Source organism: Falco punctatus (genome assembly GCF_963210335.1).
Source record: "Falco punctatus genome assembly, chromosome: 4".
NCBI lineage: Eukaryota > Metazoa > Chordata > Aves > Falconiformes > Falconidae > Falco > Falco punctatus.
Genome location: NC_137583.1, coordinates 33,146,788 through 33,164,631, shown reverse-complemented (window position 1 = coordinate 33,164,631; position 17,844 = coordinate 33,146,788). Strand labels below are relative to the sequence as shown.

Genomic DNA, 17,844 nt, shown 5'->3' with positions numbered 1-17,844 from the left:
CGGGGCGCAGCACCGTTTCCTGATGATTTTTGCCTTTTCCTGAGACCGCGGGTTCTGCGTACATGTCAACAGCCGCGCGGGATGTGTGTACCTATGCACACCTGCACGCGCTCACACACGCGCGCACACGCCGACCCCCCCAGCCCTCCCCCCTCCCGGCGCTCAGCTGGAGTCGTTTGGCTCCCGGATGGTTTGGAGCGGGTCCCGGCGTTGTCCGCCCAGGCGCGGTACCGGCAGCTCCCGCGCCCCTCTGCCGAGCTCGGGCGCTCCCCGGGCGGGGCTGCGCGGGGCCGTGCGCGCCCTGCTCGGGCCGCCGGCTTCCCGCGGGGCGATGCTCAGAAGGGTCTCTGAGCCCCGCCGCCGGCCCAGTTGCGAACAGCCCGGCAAGCTGGCGGCAGCAGCGGGAGGCGGCGGCCGAGCGGGGCGGGCGGCGCGGCCCCTTTAAGGCCGAGGGTTCCCGGCGCCTCCCGGCGGGCCGCCCCGCGCCGCTGGGGAGCGGCGTCACGTGGGGCGCAGTCTTGTGACCGGCCGCGCGCGCGGTGCGGGGCGCTGGGGGAGGGGCCGCCCGCGCGCTCAGCGGCCGCTCAGCCGCTTCCCGCCTCCGCCGGCCCCCTCGCGCCCGGCCCCGAATGCGCGGGGTGCCGCCGCCGGGGCGCTCGCGCCGCCGCTGAGCTCCGGCGCCCCCGGGCGGGGCGGAGGGCGGCGCCCGCCAAGTTGGGCGCGGAGGCGAGGGCGCCGCTTCCTTCTCGCCCTCCCGGCCGCGCTCGGCTCCGCGGGCAGCGCCACGCCGCCGCCCCAGCATGGACAGCAAGCCCCTGCTGCAGGAGCGGCCCCCCGCCTACAGCCCCGCCGCCCCGGGCGCGGGCTACGACTACGGGCAGAGCAACTACGGCGCCATCCCCGCCCCGCAGCCCGGCTTCCAGCCGCCCCCGCCCTACCCCTACCCGGCCGCCGCGGCCGCCGCAGGTGGGTCTGAGGCGGCGGGGGAGGGCCGGCCGGCCGCCCCGGGCGCGGCGGGCGGGGGAGGGCTTGCGCCCCCCGGCTCCCCTTCCCCGGGCCGGGGGGCGGCTCGGGGGGGCTCCCCCGCCGGGAGCGGGGCGGCGGGCGGCACCCGGGGGGCTGCAGGCCGCAGGGAAGGGCCTGCGTCGCGGCGGGGCTGCCTGTGGGGGGCGAGGGGAGCGGGGAAGCCCCTACCCCCTCGCGTGAGGGGCTGGTGCCGCCGGTCTCTCGCCTAAAACCGGCGCGGGGGGCCCAGGTGTTCCCAAGCGCCACCTCCCCTTCCCCTCCTCCCCTCGGCGCCTTAGGTGTAACGGGGCTGTGGTTCACTACCCCCCCCCCCCCCCCCCCCCCATACTGCCCCAGTTTGCACGCACCCCTGGGGTGCGGGGGTTTTCCGCCTCAAAATAGTGGCAAAGAGGCGCAGGACATACCCCGAGCTTGCCTTTTTCCTTGCATGCGCCTCACGGTTCTCTGGTTAATGTTGTTTTGTCCTGGTACGCTTCAGTAGTCTTGGAGAGACTTAGGCAGGTGAGTAGACGCCGTGCTTCTGTTAACTGGGTTAATGCTGACCTCCATCAAAGGAAGAGGTAGTCCCTCAAGAAAGACCGTAGAGTTAAGGGAATGCTTCAAAAGTTACAAAAAAATATGCAGCGAACCCAGACCCAGACTCTAGTCATCAAGCATTGGGCTGAGTTTTGAGGCTGTAAATTGATTTCCTACTAATAACTTGGAGTTTATTTTCCTGTATTAGAAGTATTACTCATTACTTTCAGTTTAATTTTAAGTAGTGAGGTTGCTGGGCTTTACAGTTGAATAACTTGAAGCTGAAAATGGGCGAAGTGTATCCTGACTGTACAATCGCACTGCATGCATCTAACCATCCCTTTAAAAATTATTTTTTTTTTTTTTTTAAAATTTTTCAGTGTTAATGCAGTAATTAATGACTTGTCTTTTCTACCTACAGCTGTTAAAATGACACATTCGCTAGCCAACAACATGGGTTTCCTGAAAAGTTCTTGTTTTTTTTTATTTCTATGCCATGCAGCCTGCTTCCTTTCCACTTGCTTCCTACCACTCCTACCTCTCTCTCCAGATATAAACTTAGTATGTGAAAGTGAAGCTGGAAACCAGAGGAATATTAGTTTTGTTTCAACTAGTTTGTCTGCTGGAGTGGGGCATACCTGGTACATAACATCCAGAAGTGAAAGTTGTGGTCACTGGTCATTCTCAAAGTTAATTAATAGCTCAGTGTCCTTTTTAGATGGTTAAATTGTGCTAGATACTTGGGTTTATGAAGTGGCTTTGCTGTTAGGTGTGCTGAGTAGTGTGTTCCAATGCTGATTTTGATAGAGCTTCCTAAAGTGCTCAATCAAGACTACATTTCTATTTATTTTTTGTGTGTTCTTTTCTTTCCATGCTTTTTAATTATTATCATTGTTCTTTGTGCCTTATGTGTGGTGATTGAAGTTTTTTCTTATTTTAGGGTATGCTGTTCCTCCACCGACATCACAGCCAAACTATTCGAGCACGTACACCATTATTCAACAGCCTGCTACCACCACTTCTGTAGTAGTAGTTGGTGGCTGTCCTGCCTGCAGGTAAAATAGCTCTCCAGTTGTGAAATAAACTCAGTCTTGGGTTTTATTTTTTAAATTACAGGTGTCCATATATAGTTCCTTGGTTTTCAATTGTTTCTCTTGGTGTGTGTATTAGAAGTGGATTAATTTAAAAAGCACTAAAATTTAGCAGTGGAGTGCTTTAGTTTATGGCAGTATGAGCTTGTCCTAATGGGCTTGTGACAGCCACTATAATTAATATAATAGACCTTATATAAAAACATGAATCTGTTCTTTATGATGGAGGAAGATCTGGAAGTGGTATTTTTAATGAAAGGGCACTTCAGTAACAGATGTAAAGGGTCATTTCTTGGGGGAGAGGATGACAGGAAGTCCTTTCTGATGTGTTTATGTCTGGTGACAGTGAGTAGCATGATTTTATTGTGAAACTTTCTGTAATACTTGACCATAGTCATTTCTGGTTGTCTGGCGGTCCAGGCAGAAGGGCTTCCGCTGCTGTGGTGTCCCCCCCATGTTCCCAGCATCCCAACTATGCAAAACCAGGCAGGGTGATTGGCAGTATTGGTTGAAAACATCAGTATCTTAAAGCTTTAAAAAATCTTTCTTTTAAAGACCTCTTACTGCAGAAGAACAGGGGGTTTAATAGATTTGATTCCAAGTGTTAATCTGATGAAGTGGTGAAAACCAGAAGAAGTGGTCAGCTATTGGAGTTGCAACAAAAGAACAACTTCTCCCTCAGACATCAACAGCCGTAGAAAAAGGGAAGGAGGCACTCTGTTTCCACATCAGTGCTGCAAGTCAGCTGTGTGCTCCCTTTCACTTCTCAGTTCTTCTCATCCTAGGATATTAACTAATGGGTGAGGGCAGCCAGATTGCTGCTGGTGTGCCTGGCCAGCTCTGACTCAAATGCAGAATCATCTCCTTTCTGTTAAAATGTATGGGAGTTACCCTTGTGGTGTCTTGCGAGGAGGCACGCAATATTCTGCAAGTCCAAGCCCTCATCCGTTTCAAAACACATAGGGAATGGACTTGCTAGAATAGCTGACACAATAGCAGGTTTCAGCACCATGAAATGTGATGGAGATTGTCACAGTGGCAGAGGCTGTCCCCCTTTTGGTTTTGTTAGAGTTGGTGTTTGGGAGTCAGTACCTGTCTTCAAAGGTGGATTCAAATAAGCACTATGTTGTGGTGCTATGTAAAACCAGGTGCCTGCTGAAAGGCCACTAGTTAAGGCTGAAGAACTTGTTGTTAGACCTATTGATCTAGAAGATGTATGTTGTAGACAGCAAGAGAAAGTAAGCACTGACCTGTTCAGAGGATGTGGTAGATCCTGCCACCTGAGTAATTGCATTAAAATGCTTACGCTTTAGCTCAACCAGAAGACAGGAAAGATGGTATTGCTTGGTAAAAGGCAGGCAGTGTCTTTATACAGGCCTTCTGGCCCTAAGCCCAACAAATCTCAAAATATTTTACTGTGGAAGTGGTCTTTGCAATAACTTAAGGTTGGCAGACTTTTGCTGCTATTCTTAGGATTTATACCCCCCCCCCCGAAGTTACCCTAGGATGCTCTAGGAAACACCTTTGAAACAATCATTTGCAAGTATAACTTTAGCCAAATTTGGGAAAATGAGCAATCTTTTGTAAGGTGTTTTCTAAGTGACCTCACTTGCATAGTTTTGTAAGTCATCAGACTTGCTCTGCTGGAGGTGCCCATCATGGACTCCTTCCTAAAGCAAAATACTGTCCAAAAAACCTTGTTTACTCTTGCATCCTCAGGTTTTGTTCTAGGCTGGGGGCGGGGGAAGAGTTGTGAGAACTATGACATGTTGATTACTGTGAGGCATAATACTGCACTGCTTAAATTGTAGGACTCTTCTCTGCACTTCTGAAATACTCTTGATCAGGGAATCCCAAGAATGAGTCACTGTATCTAGTGATGGTGTGTCATAGTCATCTTTGCGGTGTCACTATGTTTTTCCCTAATTATCTTTAGAGGAAGAGTGAAGTGTCAAGGAAGGAGGGGAGAATCTCAGGTTGCTTGTCTTTTGACTAGTTAAGGAACTGACAGTCTGGTACATCAAGAGAAAGGACAGGGAGGCTGGTTGGGAAGCACACATCAGAAATATTCGGGGGAACCTGAAGGGTCAGGGTTCATGGCCTGGAAGGTTACGCTATCTGCTCCTCATAGAGGAAGAGGTCACAATCCTCTTAGGCTTCTCTAGACCTTAAACATAGTTCTAGTTTACTTCCTTGGCCTGGAAACCTATTTTATGAAGAATGCAACACTGAACAGAAAAGTTGTTGAAAGGGCATTGATAAACATAAAAAGTTATTAGTGGCACATAAGAAACTTCCTTACTAAACTGCCAGGTCAGTTGCCCTGTTGCTCTTCTGATTTGATGCTGTGCATGATCGCTGGAGAAGTCACTGCTTCAGCTCATGAGGAAGAATCCTTGTTTGCGGCTGTGGAGTCATGTAACTGGTGGAGTAGGCTAAAGCCCATGGAGAGGATTTCTACCATCAGAAATACAAACTAGTCTTTTGCACTACGGCAATGTATGAACGTTGATTATTGAAATCAAACCCATTTCCAACTTAAAATATATGGTGTTGAGCAGAAATACCCAGTATTGGTCCGTTATTGGGGGAGGAGTCTGTTTTATTGCAGTCCCAAATGATCTTGGGATTAATAAGCTAGCCTAACTGGTTACAGTTGATCTTTAAGCTTGATTTATGGTATGAAGCCAGAAAAAGTACGAAGTATCTTCAGAGGTAGCCTCTCTACAAGCAGGTAGCATGCCCGTGGTCACTATGTAATTGCATCTTTTTTTCTTCTATCTCTGAAGTGTTGCTGCACCTGACGGATGACTCTCCTGTCTTGCAGGCTGTACCTCTTGCTTAGAGTTGTGCATTAGTCAGATCATTCCTTATTCATCATTGGCCAGTGTTGCCTTCTAATTACAGACTTCAGTATTAATGTGCGTTCCATCCTTCCTTGCATTATTAAAATATCTGGGGTGGTTGTAGTCCTGTTGTCTCGGTGCGAGTTCTTCTCCCAACCCTGATGTACAGAGAATTAAACTGAGTTGCAAAATCTTGTCAGCTTTACTACTTGTAGCTGACATCTAAGGATTGGCCAAGTCCTGCTTTTCAACTATTTTATGCTCCCAAGTACAGATTGAGTCATTACAGCCACTAACTTTAGAGATCCTGTCATGTAGTCTTAGCTTGGATAATGGAGCCTGGCTGCTTTTCTTGTGGTCACTTTCATTTTCTTTTTCTCAATCTTGTGTTGTTGGGTAGAAAAAATCTGCGAAGGAATGTTTACTTTCCTATTACTTAACAGAAGAAAGACTCCTTTAAAACTTGTGAAAACATTCTGTTGTTCTGATGTTTGCAAAAGCTGGTTCTTTCAAAATCTGGGACAGAGCCTGTGATGGGCCCTGTTGGGTTTTTATTGTCCTGTTCAACAAATAGTCAGTTCCTTGGAAGAAAGGGTGAGAGAAAGGACATAACGCTGCTGCTTTGTGGTGGCTTTATCTTTTGACAATTACAAAATATCTGCTTGAGAAGTTTTATAGTGGGTCCCAAATTACAATACTGAAGCTTCTTCCAGGACTGGAAGATGATACAAGTTTGATTAAAGCTGTATTATTTTCACATCTCTTACAGCCTTCGCCATGCCACAGGTGTTTGGGTTTTTTTTTGTTGTATTTGTTTGGTTTGGTGGTTGTTTTTTTTCCTCTGGCTGGTGGGGGTTTGGGGTGGGGTGTGTGTGTGTTGTGGGTTTTTTTTGTTTGTTTGTTTTTTTTACTTAGCTTGACGAAGTAGTGAGTTCACAGGTTTTGGTTGAAATTTTTTTTTCTTCAATTAAGTGTATGTCTTCTGAAAGAATGGACTCTGCGAAAATTGCATTTAGGTGATCAAGTTCTTCAAAATGTCAGTCTTCTGGTTTTCAGTTATTTCAATCCCAAGTGCTGCGTGTGGTTTGATAAAAGTCCTTCAGGATATCGGTTTTTCTATAGTTATTTATAACAACTATATTTAAACTTTATGTAAATACTCTTAATATAATTTCATAATATGTACTGGTTAAATATGCAAGGAATTAAAAAAAAAAACCCACCACCTAGCTATTTGGAGAGCATATCTGATACACTGAGGAAAGCCTGCAGATTTTCAGTTTCTAACAGCAGGCTGACGTGCTAGCGATCCTTTTGAATTTTGTGAGTGAAGCCAACTTTGAAGTACCTTTTCAAGAGTGCTGTAAAGAGGAATAGCTATAATACTGCAGCAGCTCCTGACACTGCTTTTTGTCATAAAATTCCCCCTGTGTTGGGAATTGGTGTAGCTCCCTTATACTACAGCACGCAGCTTTTTGTAAGCGTGTGCTATTCAGGCAGGCTGGGGCGTTCATCCCTGCTGCGCTGTAATTTGGTGGCTGGAGCAGTTAGGGCATGAAATTCAGCAACGACTTAGGCACGTGACTGCAAAGAAGAAAGCCTTGATATAGCAGACTTGAGCAGATGCCGAGTCTGCCATTTGGAATTACCGACTAGGATACCTGTAATGTTTTTATTTATTTTTTTTCCTCTGCCTAACAGCAGAGACATGCAGCTGCTTAGCAGGAAGTCTGTTACCTAAGCCCAGCAGAGAGGAGGTGGTAAGCCTGTTAACAGGGTCCCAAGTGAGAACAGCGTAGCTCTTGTTGCTTCTGAGGATTTTTGTTCTACTGGTCTGAACTGATTTGTGGACAACAATCAAAACAGATTTTTCTACTACAGGCGAGTTTACGCCATTAATAAGATACAGCAGGAAGTATTCCCTGATGGGACTGTGTAAAAATTATAATCTGGTCCCTAATGCCCGGTCTGTCGTAGGGACTGAGTTGATAGCATTTTATTTTTTTTTTTATTGATGTTACCATTTATCTTGGTGTCTGTATTTTGATAATTAGGATTTATTTGTAGCATTGAGTTATTCTGGGTGAGAGGAGGAAACTGGCCTTGTCTGTTGGTAACCAGAGGTGATACTGGTTTGGCTGTGTATGCAGATGAGTGAGGAAAAAACACACCAGATCTCAGTCTAGTTTGTCATGGATAGATTTCTGCCATCTACAGAGAATTTTAACTGGCATGCTTAGCCTCCTTTGTGAGCCTAGGCTGTTGGTGTGAAGCCATGAAGCTTGTCTCTTAATTAGTGTGTTCTCAGAACTGGAATTCAAGTCATGGTGCTACTGCATTAGAGAAGGCTGGTGATTTGTAGGCATTTCAAGAAAGACAACAGCTAGATACAGGCTGTTCCCACTGCCAGCATTTCTCTGGCTCTGCAGCCAGCCCTCTGTATAGGAAGTGGGGCCTAAAGCATAAGGAAGTTCAGATAAATCTGCAGATACTATGGTGTCTCTTACTGGGAGGTGACTTTTAAGGATAATTGCATTTACATATATGCACAGCTTGTGTTGAGGAGGGGAAGCCCACGGTGATGTATAGATCTGGGCTCCTTTCCGTGAATACTGTGGATCAGCAACCGTTCAATATGCCTTCAGGCTGAGGCTAGAGGAGCTGGCACCTCTCTTTGTGGAAATTAAAACTGCAAACATCCCATGCGTACTCAGTAGTTGCATACATAATTGTCAGTTCCTTTTCTTCTGCTGCTTGCAGGTAAAATTTAAACATGCTTAACCTAGCAGTTGCATTAGCTAGGACAGACATAAAGAAAAGCTGTCCATGTTTGTTTTAGTGTTCAGAATTTAGATTTAGCATGCAGCCTCTGAAGTCCACGCTTGCTGCTGGTCTGATGTTTCCACTGAAACAGAGACCCAACCAACCCCAGTGGCAGGAGAGATGGGATACTGGTTTGAAAGATCCACTTGCTTGATCAGTGAGGGAGTATCTGTGTAGAAGACAGCAGCTGCCTTAAGTGCAGATTCTTTTCAGGTGTTGCAGGGCTTGCCATACAACTAAACTGTCTCTGATTACCTGGGATAACCCTTTGACTTTTATTTGTAAGGGATGAAAAATGCTGACCAGCACACATTTAAATACTGTGATGTAGTGTTAAGTCTAAAAATGCATGTGCTAAATTGTACTGGTGCTGTGTGTGCAGATCTTGCTATTGGCCCTCTGATCCTAAGCATATGACTTAAGATATTGATGTTTTTAAGACTTATTTTGAAGAAGGAGGTTATCTGAAAAGTAATTTGGTTTTAAATACTTGTTGGTGGGAATAATTGACCTTACTTTATGGAGCTGGCAGCTGCAGTTATAGCTTAAATCCAAGACGCTGCTTGCAGTATAAATAAAACTTTGCACTTTATTTTTAGATTGGGAGTGGTGCAGTTATAATCAGCTTTTATGTGGTTTATGCTGTAGAACAAAATTTGTTTGGTTACATTAGTGAATCTACAGTTTGAATATGGAGTCTCTAATTACTCTGCAGTTCAGGTAAGATACACAAGCAAAAACTAAAATATTCATAGTCTGCCTTATAAATTTTTTTTCCTCCTTTTAAATTTAGTAACTGGCTAAGCAGTGATTGGATAAGTGTTCATCTAAAATTAGGTGGTGACACAAATCAACAGAAGCCAGAAAGTGTTTGTGTAGTTAATGCTGTCGTAGTAATTGCAGGGCTATAGATGTGACAGGAGCTGGCCCTGAAGTAACAGGTATGTTGTGGTGGTCAGGCAGATATGGCTCTGATAGGCTTCCCAAATGGGTGTCACTTGTCGGTGACTTGGCCTGCTGCCCCTGGTCTTCCTCTGCTGCTGCCCCAGCACTGCTCCCTGTGGCTTGCCTTGTTCCTCACTGGTCCTTTTCCGTAGGTCCAGTGTTGCATACGGATGGCCATTATGTTTTTTTAATTATTATTTTTTTTAATTGGCATTCTGCATTACCACAGAACACTTCGTGAATAACTGTTGAGGGGGAAAGGAGTTTAAAATAAATTCTGTTTAAAGTGTCAGGGACATCTACTGACCAATAGACTTGGGCCTTGCAAGCTGATTAGGAGGGTTGATTGTAATGGCTCTGACAGCAGTCATCTATGCTTGGGTTTGCAGCTGCTCGGGGATGACCAGAAGTACCCTGATAGATCCCTCTCTACTGTTTAATTAGTGTGTTTATTCTTTAAGGTCAGATCAAAATTAGGCTGCTTATACTCTTAACTAAACACACTGGCTTACTTGTCACAAAGGTATACTTCAGGGCAGGAACTGAATATGGAATTCATAGGAGAGAAGGAGAAGATTTAAAAACATTTAACAAAGCATGAGTTGAATGCCTGCAGGAGAGGAATGCTCAATGTGTGTGACTGGAAAAGATGCCATTAGTGTAATAGCTAACCAAGGCAGGAAATACAATAGCCCTAACGTGATGTGTACCGCACTTGGTATGCATTTCCCAAAGTAATGTTATTTTTGGTGTCACTGAAATGCCTGGAAAAGGGACTGCCTCCCTTGGATGGATCTGTAGTACTGAAAACTACCTAAATCTTCTGTTACTCAGAAACATGTAGATTGTGTCTGAGCCAGCCTCTCGGTACATACAGTATGTTACTGGGTTAACCTGTGGAGGCAGAAAATGGAGAGGCCTCACCTCCTGAGCTGCTTCTGCTGATTTTTATTTGGTCTGAGGGTGATCAGCATTTCATGCGTTTCCACAAGTACAAATTGCCATATTCAGCTTCTGCATCTAGGCTTGCCGGTTTGGGTTGAGCACTAGTGTCCTTTCTGTCACTGTGTCTAACCAGTCTGGTGCTCTAAACAGTTTTGAATCGCTTTGTATTTCAGACCTATTAGCAGATGCTTCCCAGGAGATGGCACTTCTAGTAGCACATCTTTTCCCCAGTGAATGAAGTCGGCAGCCTTGTTTACTGATTTGTTTCTTTAATTGCAGTCTTAATTTTGAGGGTCGCTTGCAATGTGATATTACAGTTCTAATGTCCACATGTGCTCTCGGCAAAGAGGTTGTAAGGCAAAGAAATTATGCTGAAGCCTTAAGCCATGTTACACAACACCCCCCTCAAACACAGTAATATGCTCAGGTAGGACAACTAGTTGGAAATCTCTGGAAGCAAGGGTTAACATGAGGCTCTTCAACTCTGTTTTAAAAGTCAATCTTGATGTAAGCATCTCTGCTTGTGTCAGTATGCTCTGAACTTGGCCAAGCAAGCAGAATTTGATGTTTCCTGCTATGGGCTAATGGTATAACGACTGGTTTGGGATTAGGATGTGAAAGTTGGGTAGCAAGGGTAAATTGATAGGAGCTACATTTTCTTTATTTTTCTTTCCTTTTGACTCTCATTAATTCACATACTGGTTTGTTTGTTTGTTTTTTTTTAAATGCGGACCAGGCTGTATGCAGTGGTCTGTATGAAGTATTCATAATCCAGAGTATATGGGGGAAAATTACTTCACAATATGCCCCTGGATGATATTTGCCTCTTTTCTAGTAGTGGCAGTGACTGCTGTTTTGTTCATAATTTTTTCAGTAACTCCTTCTGTATTTCTTTCCATGGCAGTACTATTCCCTCTGACTGTTTTCCGCATCGGTATTTCACTTTGGGGAATGCTCTGTGGTGAGAGGGAAGGGGAAGCAGGCAGTGCTCTGATGGGCTGATGAGAGTCCTGGGCTAGAGTTCTTTGTAGCAGAAGACTAGACACTGAATTAACCAAGCTGAGCAAATCTAGCACCTGTAGTTTCTCTGAGTGCTGCTTGCTGAGGTGGTGCAGGGCAAGTACTGTGAGTCAGTGACTAACGCACCAAGACAAGGGTGAGTTTCTGCTTTGCAGCAGAAATGGCCTGGCTTCTTCTTGTCTGCTGGCACATGGTGTCATTTTTGTCAGCACTTTTGCTGTAGAGGTAGAAATGCATTGCATGCCAGGTGGGGGGTACGTGATGCCTTTCTCTCTGATCCTCGTACACCCACTGGATGTAGCTGTCATCAGGTCAGCAGAAGTGTAAAGGCAAGTTGACAGCACACAGAACTGCTTGTCGTGCCCACAAGAAACACTCGCAGTATCAACTGGGCAGATGCAGGCATTGCCAAACCTGACCTACAGGAGAGAGCTCTGGGAAACTGCATCACAATCGGCAGCGCTGTTTCCAAGAAACTTGCTCTTGCTGCTGCTGAGTGTGGCTGTAGTTGATGGGTCAGTATTAGAACTTGTAGTAGAAATACCAGAAAGGAAAGTGGGATTCTGTGTGTGAAGTCCATCCATTCTGTAAGTCGGCAACTCATTGCAGCAAGAATAATTTGAATCAAATGCAAAACCCCCATAGGTAAGCTGGACCAGTGGTCTGGTATGGCACTCTGTCTGTTGGAGTCTCATCGATGGGACTGTCATATCCTTTTGGAGATATAAAGAAATCTATCTATAAGTTCCATTGTTACCTCATGCTTGGTTCCTTAAACATCACTTTTGCTTCAGTTGGAGAGGAAGATATTACTGATACCACAACTATTGTACAAAGTACTCAGTAGGTGTTAGGCTTTTTTAGTACTTTTAATACTAACAATATTATCTGTGGGTGACACGCCAGAACCATTGTGCTTTAGAGCATGTGCTGACTGCATCAGTGCACTGAATATGGCAGCTCCATCTGGAGAAAGGTGGTTTTATCAATTTGGGCAGCACCAGGGATACCTTTAAAGTTTTATTTTAGGCCAGCGTTGATATCTGGATTTGTGATTTGGTGATACAGGTATGGGAATAGGAGCTAAAAGGTACTGGAGAGAGAGGTGAAACTTTTTCCATGTTTGAGGAGGCTTTCCTGAAGTCCTTTGGAGCCATGGGAGAAAAAAGGAGGTACCTGCGCCACTGAAACTAACTCCGCAAAATTTGTTCCAGCTCTGGGAAAAATGGTTGGATACAAAGTCCTGGAGAGTTTGTCACAAAAGCAGAACACTGCTGCAGAGCTCATCTTATTGTTCTTATCTCTCTGGACACACAGCTGTCGGTGTTCAAGAGTATTCTTACGTTGTTATGGCAAAATAAAGTACTTGCGCTGACAGGTGGAACTCTGATAGTGCGTGTGCCGGACTTTCAAGGAACAGGGGGTGATGTTACACCGAGTGCGTAATGAGTAACCACAAAGAACAGCATAGGCTACAAAAGTCTGAGCTCCGGGACACTTGTGTGCTGAGACTAGTGTCTGTACGATGACTTGAGCATTAGTCTGCATCTTTTAACTTGTCGTCTTAAAGGAATGTTATTTGAGGATATGAGATCATAAAACTACTCCTGGGATCAACTGTACCGTGACAATACCTTTATACCAAATATAAAGTCAACTTCTGTTAACAAGAACTTTGTAAACAGAATAAAGTAAGTTCGTCAAAGGGAGGGGACTGCTGTTGAACGCTTGAGCTGAGCATGAAGTTGCACCAGCAGCAGAGTATTGAGAGCACTTTGAAAAGCCTTTGGGTTGTTGTGATGGCTGAGGGGAAGGGGAATGGTTCTTAAGTTTAATCAAGTTGTAATGTTTTAGCCAGCTGCAGTAAGGAAATGGTCTCTGAGTCTGCATCTTCCTTCACTCTATTTATGTGCAGAATAGATTGTCTGTGAACTGCTTTGTAGGGAAACAAGAACTTGTTGGCCTTGGCACCTTGCTTGTAGCATGTATTTCAAGGTCACTTAGCTCTGTTTTTGTTGACTTTCGCTGTACCAGGGACTTAAGAGGAGACATCTTGTTCAAGTGTTTTGCTAAACCCCAAATTCTGACTGTTTAGTATAGCTGCTCAAACATCTTAAGTCTGAATACTCAGGCTGGCTTTACTGTCCATCTTCATTTTTGGGGATGTTTAGACACAGCAGTTCAGAAAAGTTGGGGAGTGAAATTTGGGTAAATTTCTGCTCACACAACTCTGCTGAAACACTTTTCCACATAGGGTGGTCATTCAGCTGGGACTCAGCTGGAGCCAGATGACATCAATAGCATATTCTCCTGCAGTTCTAAAGGGACATCAGTTTTTGGAAGTGGGAACTGGGAACACCACTGAAGGTTATTTCAATAGCGATGTGTGTTTGGCCTTTGGCCTTTTCTAGCTACCAGAAATAAACTTGTTAAACAGCTTAAGACAGTAGTGCTGCACCTCTGAGCTGTTTTAGTGACTTAGGAGTCTGAATGTGAGTAGTTAGCATAGTGCTCTGCACAGTTACTTATATTGGCACCTTCCACAACAAAGTGCTGAAATTTAAAGTATTCTTTCACTGTAAATCTACAGTTGTAAGTTTTAAAGTCCTCCTTATCCTGCGAAATTGGTCAGAGCCCTAAATACTCGGTGCACTTAGCCCTCTGCATGTTAATTATTGACTTGTGCTCTCTGAAGAAAGGTATGCCAGCACATCTGAGAGAATGTGCTGGCAACTGCAGGAACCAAGCCTTGCCGAGTTGTGTACGAATTTGAAGTAACAAACTGAAACAAACCTGTTTGCATCTCACTGTCTGCAGGGATTTTAACTTGCTTAGTGAAAGCGTGAGCTGGATGCTTCACCAGAAACCTTTAACTAGGGTTACACAATATTCTGCCCGTTCAAACCTTTCTCTTAGGAAGAAAGTGAGAAAAAACACCAAATCATCAGATCAAAACATTCAGAAAACAAGGATTAATTTTTCTGAGAGCTCTAGTGCACATACACTGTGGGAGACTTGAGGTTGAACGGACTGAGAGGGTTCACCCCAGGATAACTGTGGAAACTAGGCAGCAAAGCATATGAGGCAAGTATGGCTGCTGCCTTTTGTGAAAGACCTAAAAAGCTGAGAAATGGAGTTGTTTGGTGTGCAATGACCAGTGTAACAACACTGGTATGGTTAAATCTTTAGCACTGTATTGTTCCAGAAGACTCAGTAAATTATTTTAAAAGCAGTCTTCCATTTTTATGAGAGTAAACTTCAGTGGCACTAAGGTTTAGTTCTAGAAAAATGTATCTTTACCAATACGCAAAAACCTGACCCCAGGAAGGGCTAGCAAGGAACAAAGTTGGCTACTTGCTTACAGTCTCTGTCCTCAATGTGTGGTCTTTTATACCTGGCAAGGTTGGTTGAGCTAGGATGCAAGAATCCAGGAGAAAAGCTGTGACTTTCAGATTCTTTAGGGAGCAGAGATGGCTCTAGAGGCGCAGGCTTTCATGTTGAAGCTTTCTGAAGTGCAAGTGTGTGATCCTTGGTGTACCTGCATTAACCAATATTGGGAGTTGACAGAACAGCTCAGAGCTGTGGTGGCTGTTTTGATCTAAGTACCAGTTGTGAACTGCAGTGATGGAGACATGGTTGCTGCCTAGGATGAAACAGCTAGTTTGAATTAAATCTTTTAGGCTTCTTATCTACAGTCTGATCACCTCCAACTTTCCTGTTTTTTTTTTTTTTTTTTAAGTGTTACGATTCAAAACCTTCTGCTGCAAGCTATGAAAAGAAGGGCCTTTTAACGGGGGGGGGGGAAGCAAACCCAAAACATCTTTGTACTTTTATCTTGCTGTATAAAATGGTGGGTTTTTTAGTGACTGCCAGATCAAAGTGATAACTTTGGGGTGAACCTGGATGTCCTTGACTGAGTCTGTTTTCCGTTTTTACAGGGTTGGCGTGTTGGAGGACACCTTCACCTGTCTTGGTGTTTTGTGTGCCATTGTATTCTTTCCAATTGGGATTCTGTTCTGTCTTGCACTGAGGCAGAGAAGATGCCCTAATTGTGGGGCAGCTTTTGGCTAAGGGGATGAATGTGGATGTGCTTATGGAAGCTACAACTGTTAGCATACTCTTTCTAATGTAAATGTCATGTACAATCATTTTATTTGCTTCAGACCTGTTTTGTAAAGTGTGAAGAAATTTAGTCTCTTGCATGTAATTTAAACTTAATCTTTTATGAGCATGTGCATTGCAAAACATGAAAACCCAACTTGTTTTCCATGTTTAGTGGCACCTGTTGAAAACTAAATAAAACTGCTTTTCCTTTTGCAATCCTCAACTTGCGGCTAGATTATTAAGTATGTGACTAATGTGTATGATAACATGCAGTCTGAAAGTAGAGGTACTACAAAGGAGGAGAAATATTTGCCAGAATCCTTGTGATTAGAAAAAAAATGTGGTTTAGGGCTGTACTTGTTTAACATCTGACGTGCTTATTGAGGAAAGTGTTACAAGTGCCGTGTGTGCTACAGGTGTGCTACTGGACCCTCTGCCTTCTGAAGGCACTAGTAGTAACAAACAATAATAAAAAGTGAGCCTTACTTTAATTAGTGAAGGTTTCGCTTATATAGGGACACCTGTGACCTCCAAGGGCTGCAGCAGGACACTCTGCTTGGGGCAGGTCATATGTGGCAGTGCCACAGCCTCTGTTTCCAGAGCAAAGATTTTTGCATTTCAGACTACTTAATTCTGACGTGGAATTAGCGAAAGGTTATACAGTCCACCTTGACTTACCCCTAATATGCTTTAGAAAATGGGGTCAGGTATAAGTTTCTGAAAAGTTGGTGTTTCAAAACTGAATAATGCATATTTATGCAAAGTTTCATAGCAAATGAAGCATCCTCAGCCTTGAATGTGAAAGGGCAGTGTGAGAGGAGGCAGAATGAGTGGACTCTACCTCTGCTGCCATCATATGCTCATATACTATTTTTTGATATTAAGTAACTGAAAGGCATTTCACATGACTTGATTTCACTGTTTATGGTGGTAGAAGCAGGCACAGCAAAATGAATTCTCCATGGGAGGCTGTAGGAAGCATGGACATACATAAAGTAGAATGATTTAGAATAAGGATTAATCACTGGCAGCAGTCACAATACAGGCTTCGTGCAGCAGGTGGGAAGCACCATCTAACCCGTATGGTGGTAAAGCAAAGCACCCACGGCTGGTGCGGAGTGAGGGCTCAGTGTCTAACATTCTAGGCCAGTTGCTGAGATGGTTCCTGTAGGAGATGTCTTCCAGACAAGCTAGCTCCACCGGAGGTAACAAACTGCAACTCTGCTTGTGACTGAAGTTAAAAGCTGTATTTCACTTAACTGTTACTACACTGTGACAGCATTTATGCCAGTGCTAGGCTCCTTAATTAATTAAAAATTCTCAAGCTTAATCTGTTTTGCTTTTGTGAAAAGTTGCAGTAATGGAGTAACTTCAAAGGCAGCTGTTTATATTGGCATTTGAGAAAAAATCATGGCACTTTTATTACGACTTTTTATAAGACTAAAGTTTGACAACATGTTTTAAAGAAAAGATGATCATTGAAGAATGTGTTGACAGTACAACATTAGACTTAACATGGGTTTATGTTAACGCTTGAAAATTTGTATCTGAACATTAAGCAAAGCATTACAAATTGTCTATTCTTAAAGGATAAATATTTATTTATAACCTAGGGTGTATATCTTAAACAAAATAATGTAAAATCACTTTATACAGGCAATTCTCTATTCTGGAATAAAGCAGTTGTTACATTGTTCTGTTTTAAGAAAAAGATTTTTTTTTTCCCAGTGACATATGCAGGCTTATATTCTAGAACTTACCATTGCAGTTTCCAAATAATAAATGCCAAAGATTCAGATCTGTGAGCTGTTAGTTACACTGACTTACTAGAGTATCCAAACTGTCTCCAGTATTTTCACAATTCCTACTACAAAAAAGGCATACTGTGAAATCAAGCCAAAGTGCTCAAACATTAGCCCAAAGCAATTACCTCATTACAAGTTTTTTAAAAAAAGAGCAGAAATCTATTCCAGTATGCTTCTATTGTACAGTAATTACATTTTAAATAATTTTTTAGAACAAGTTTAGATAGTAATTGTCTGTCATTACTGAAAATGGTGTTTATAAGGAGGAAGGACATATGTATGTTATTCATCGAATAATTGGTGCTGATCTGTCATTTGTTACTGTTGGTCTGAGTTTCACAGTTGCAAAAGGATTTTCTCCACTGAAAAGAAATGCATAAAGTTACTAGAAGGCTTGCTGCAACACACAACCAAATTTAAGCCATGCAGTTTCTTCATCCAAGTTGTTAGAAGACTAAGTTATGGTTTTAGACTGTAAGATTCTGTGCAACTCTTGGTGTAACTCAATTTTTCAAACAAGCTTCATATGAAAACTCACTTTGCAGTGATTCAAAATTTGGAAAATCAATGCCCAGCTACATCTGGACATTTTTTAAACAGCTCCCACGTTTCAAAGATTTTTGTTTTTAACCCTCAAAGACATAGTTTAAGTCCTGCTTCCTGTCAAACTACTGGAAAAACAATTATTTTTCTGAGAAGGGCCTATGCCTTGTATTGTGCTTG

At 43.9% G+C, this 17,844-nt stretch overlaps 2 protein-coding genes across 3 annotated transcripts in view; one reads left to right on the top strand and one right to left on the bottom strand.

Moving 5' to 3' along the window:
• Positions 1–511: 511 nt before the first annotated feature.
• Positions 512–15,539, top strand: BRI3 (brain protein I3). Its single transcript, XM_080382995.1, has 3 exons — positions 512–966; positions 2,483–2,597; positions 15,151–15,539. The coding sequence occupies exons 1-3, from the start codon at positions 801–803 to the stop codon at positions 15,281–15,283; spliced, it is 414 nt and encodes a 137-aa protein (XP_080239121.1). The 5' UTR covers positions 512–800; the 3' UTR covers positions 15,284–15,539.
• The window catches only part of BAIAP2L1 (BAR/IMD domain containing adaptor protein 2 like 1), a 44,912-nt gene continuing 42,283 nt past the window's right edge, over positions 15,216–17,844 (bottom strand). For both annotated transcript variants that reach the window (XM_080382989.1, XM_080382990.1), the window contains one exon: positions 15,216–17,483. In XM_080382989.1, the coding sequence (XP_080239115.1) occupies positions 17,408–17,483 (76 nt within the window). In that variant the 3' untranslated portion in view covers positions 15,216–17,407. The remainder of the gene's footprint in view (positions 17,484–17,844) is intronic.

Coding starts and splice junctions, on each gene's coding strand:
- BRI3 (XM_080382995.1), top strand. CDS start 801: ATGGACAGCAAGCCCCTGCTGCAGGAGCGGCCCCCCGCCTACAGCCCC. Junction 967..2,482: donor GGCCGCCGCGGCCGCCGCAG/GTGGGTCTGAGG, acceptor TTCTTATTTTAG/GGTATGCTGTTCCTCCACCG. Junction 2,598..15,150: donor GGTGGCTGTCCTGCCTGCAG/GTAAAATAGCTC, acceptor CCGTTTTTACAG/GGTTGGCGTGTTGGAGGACA.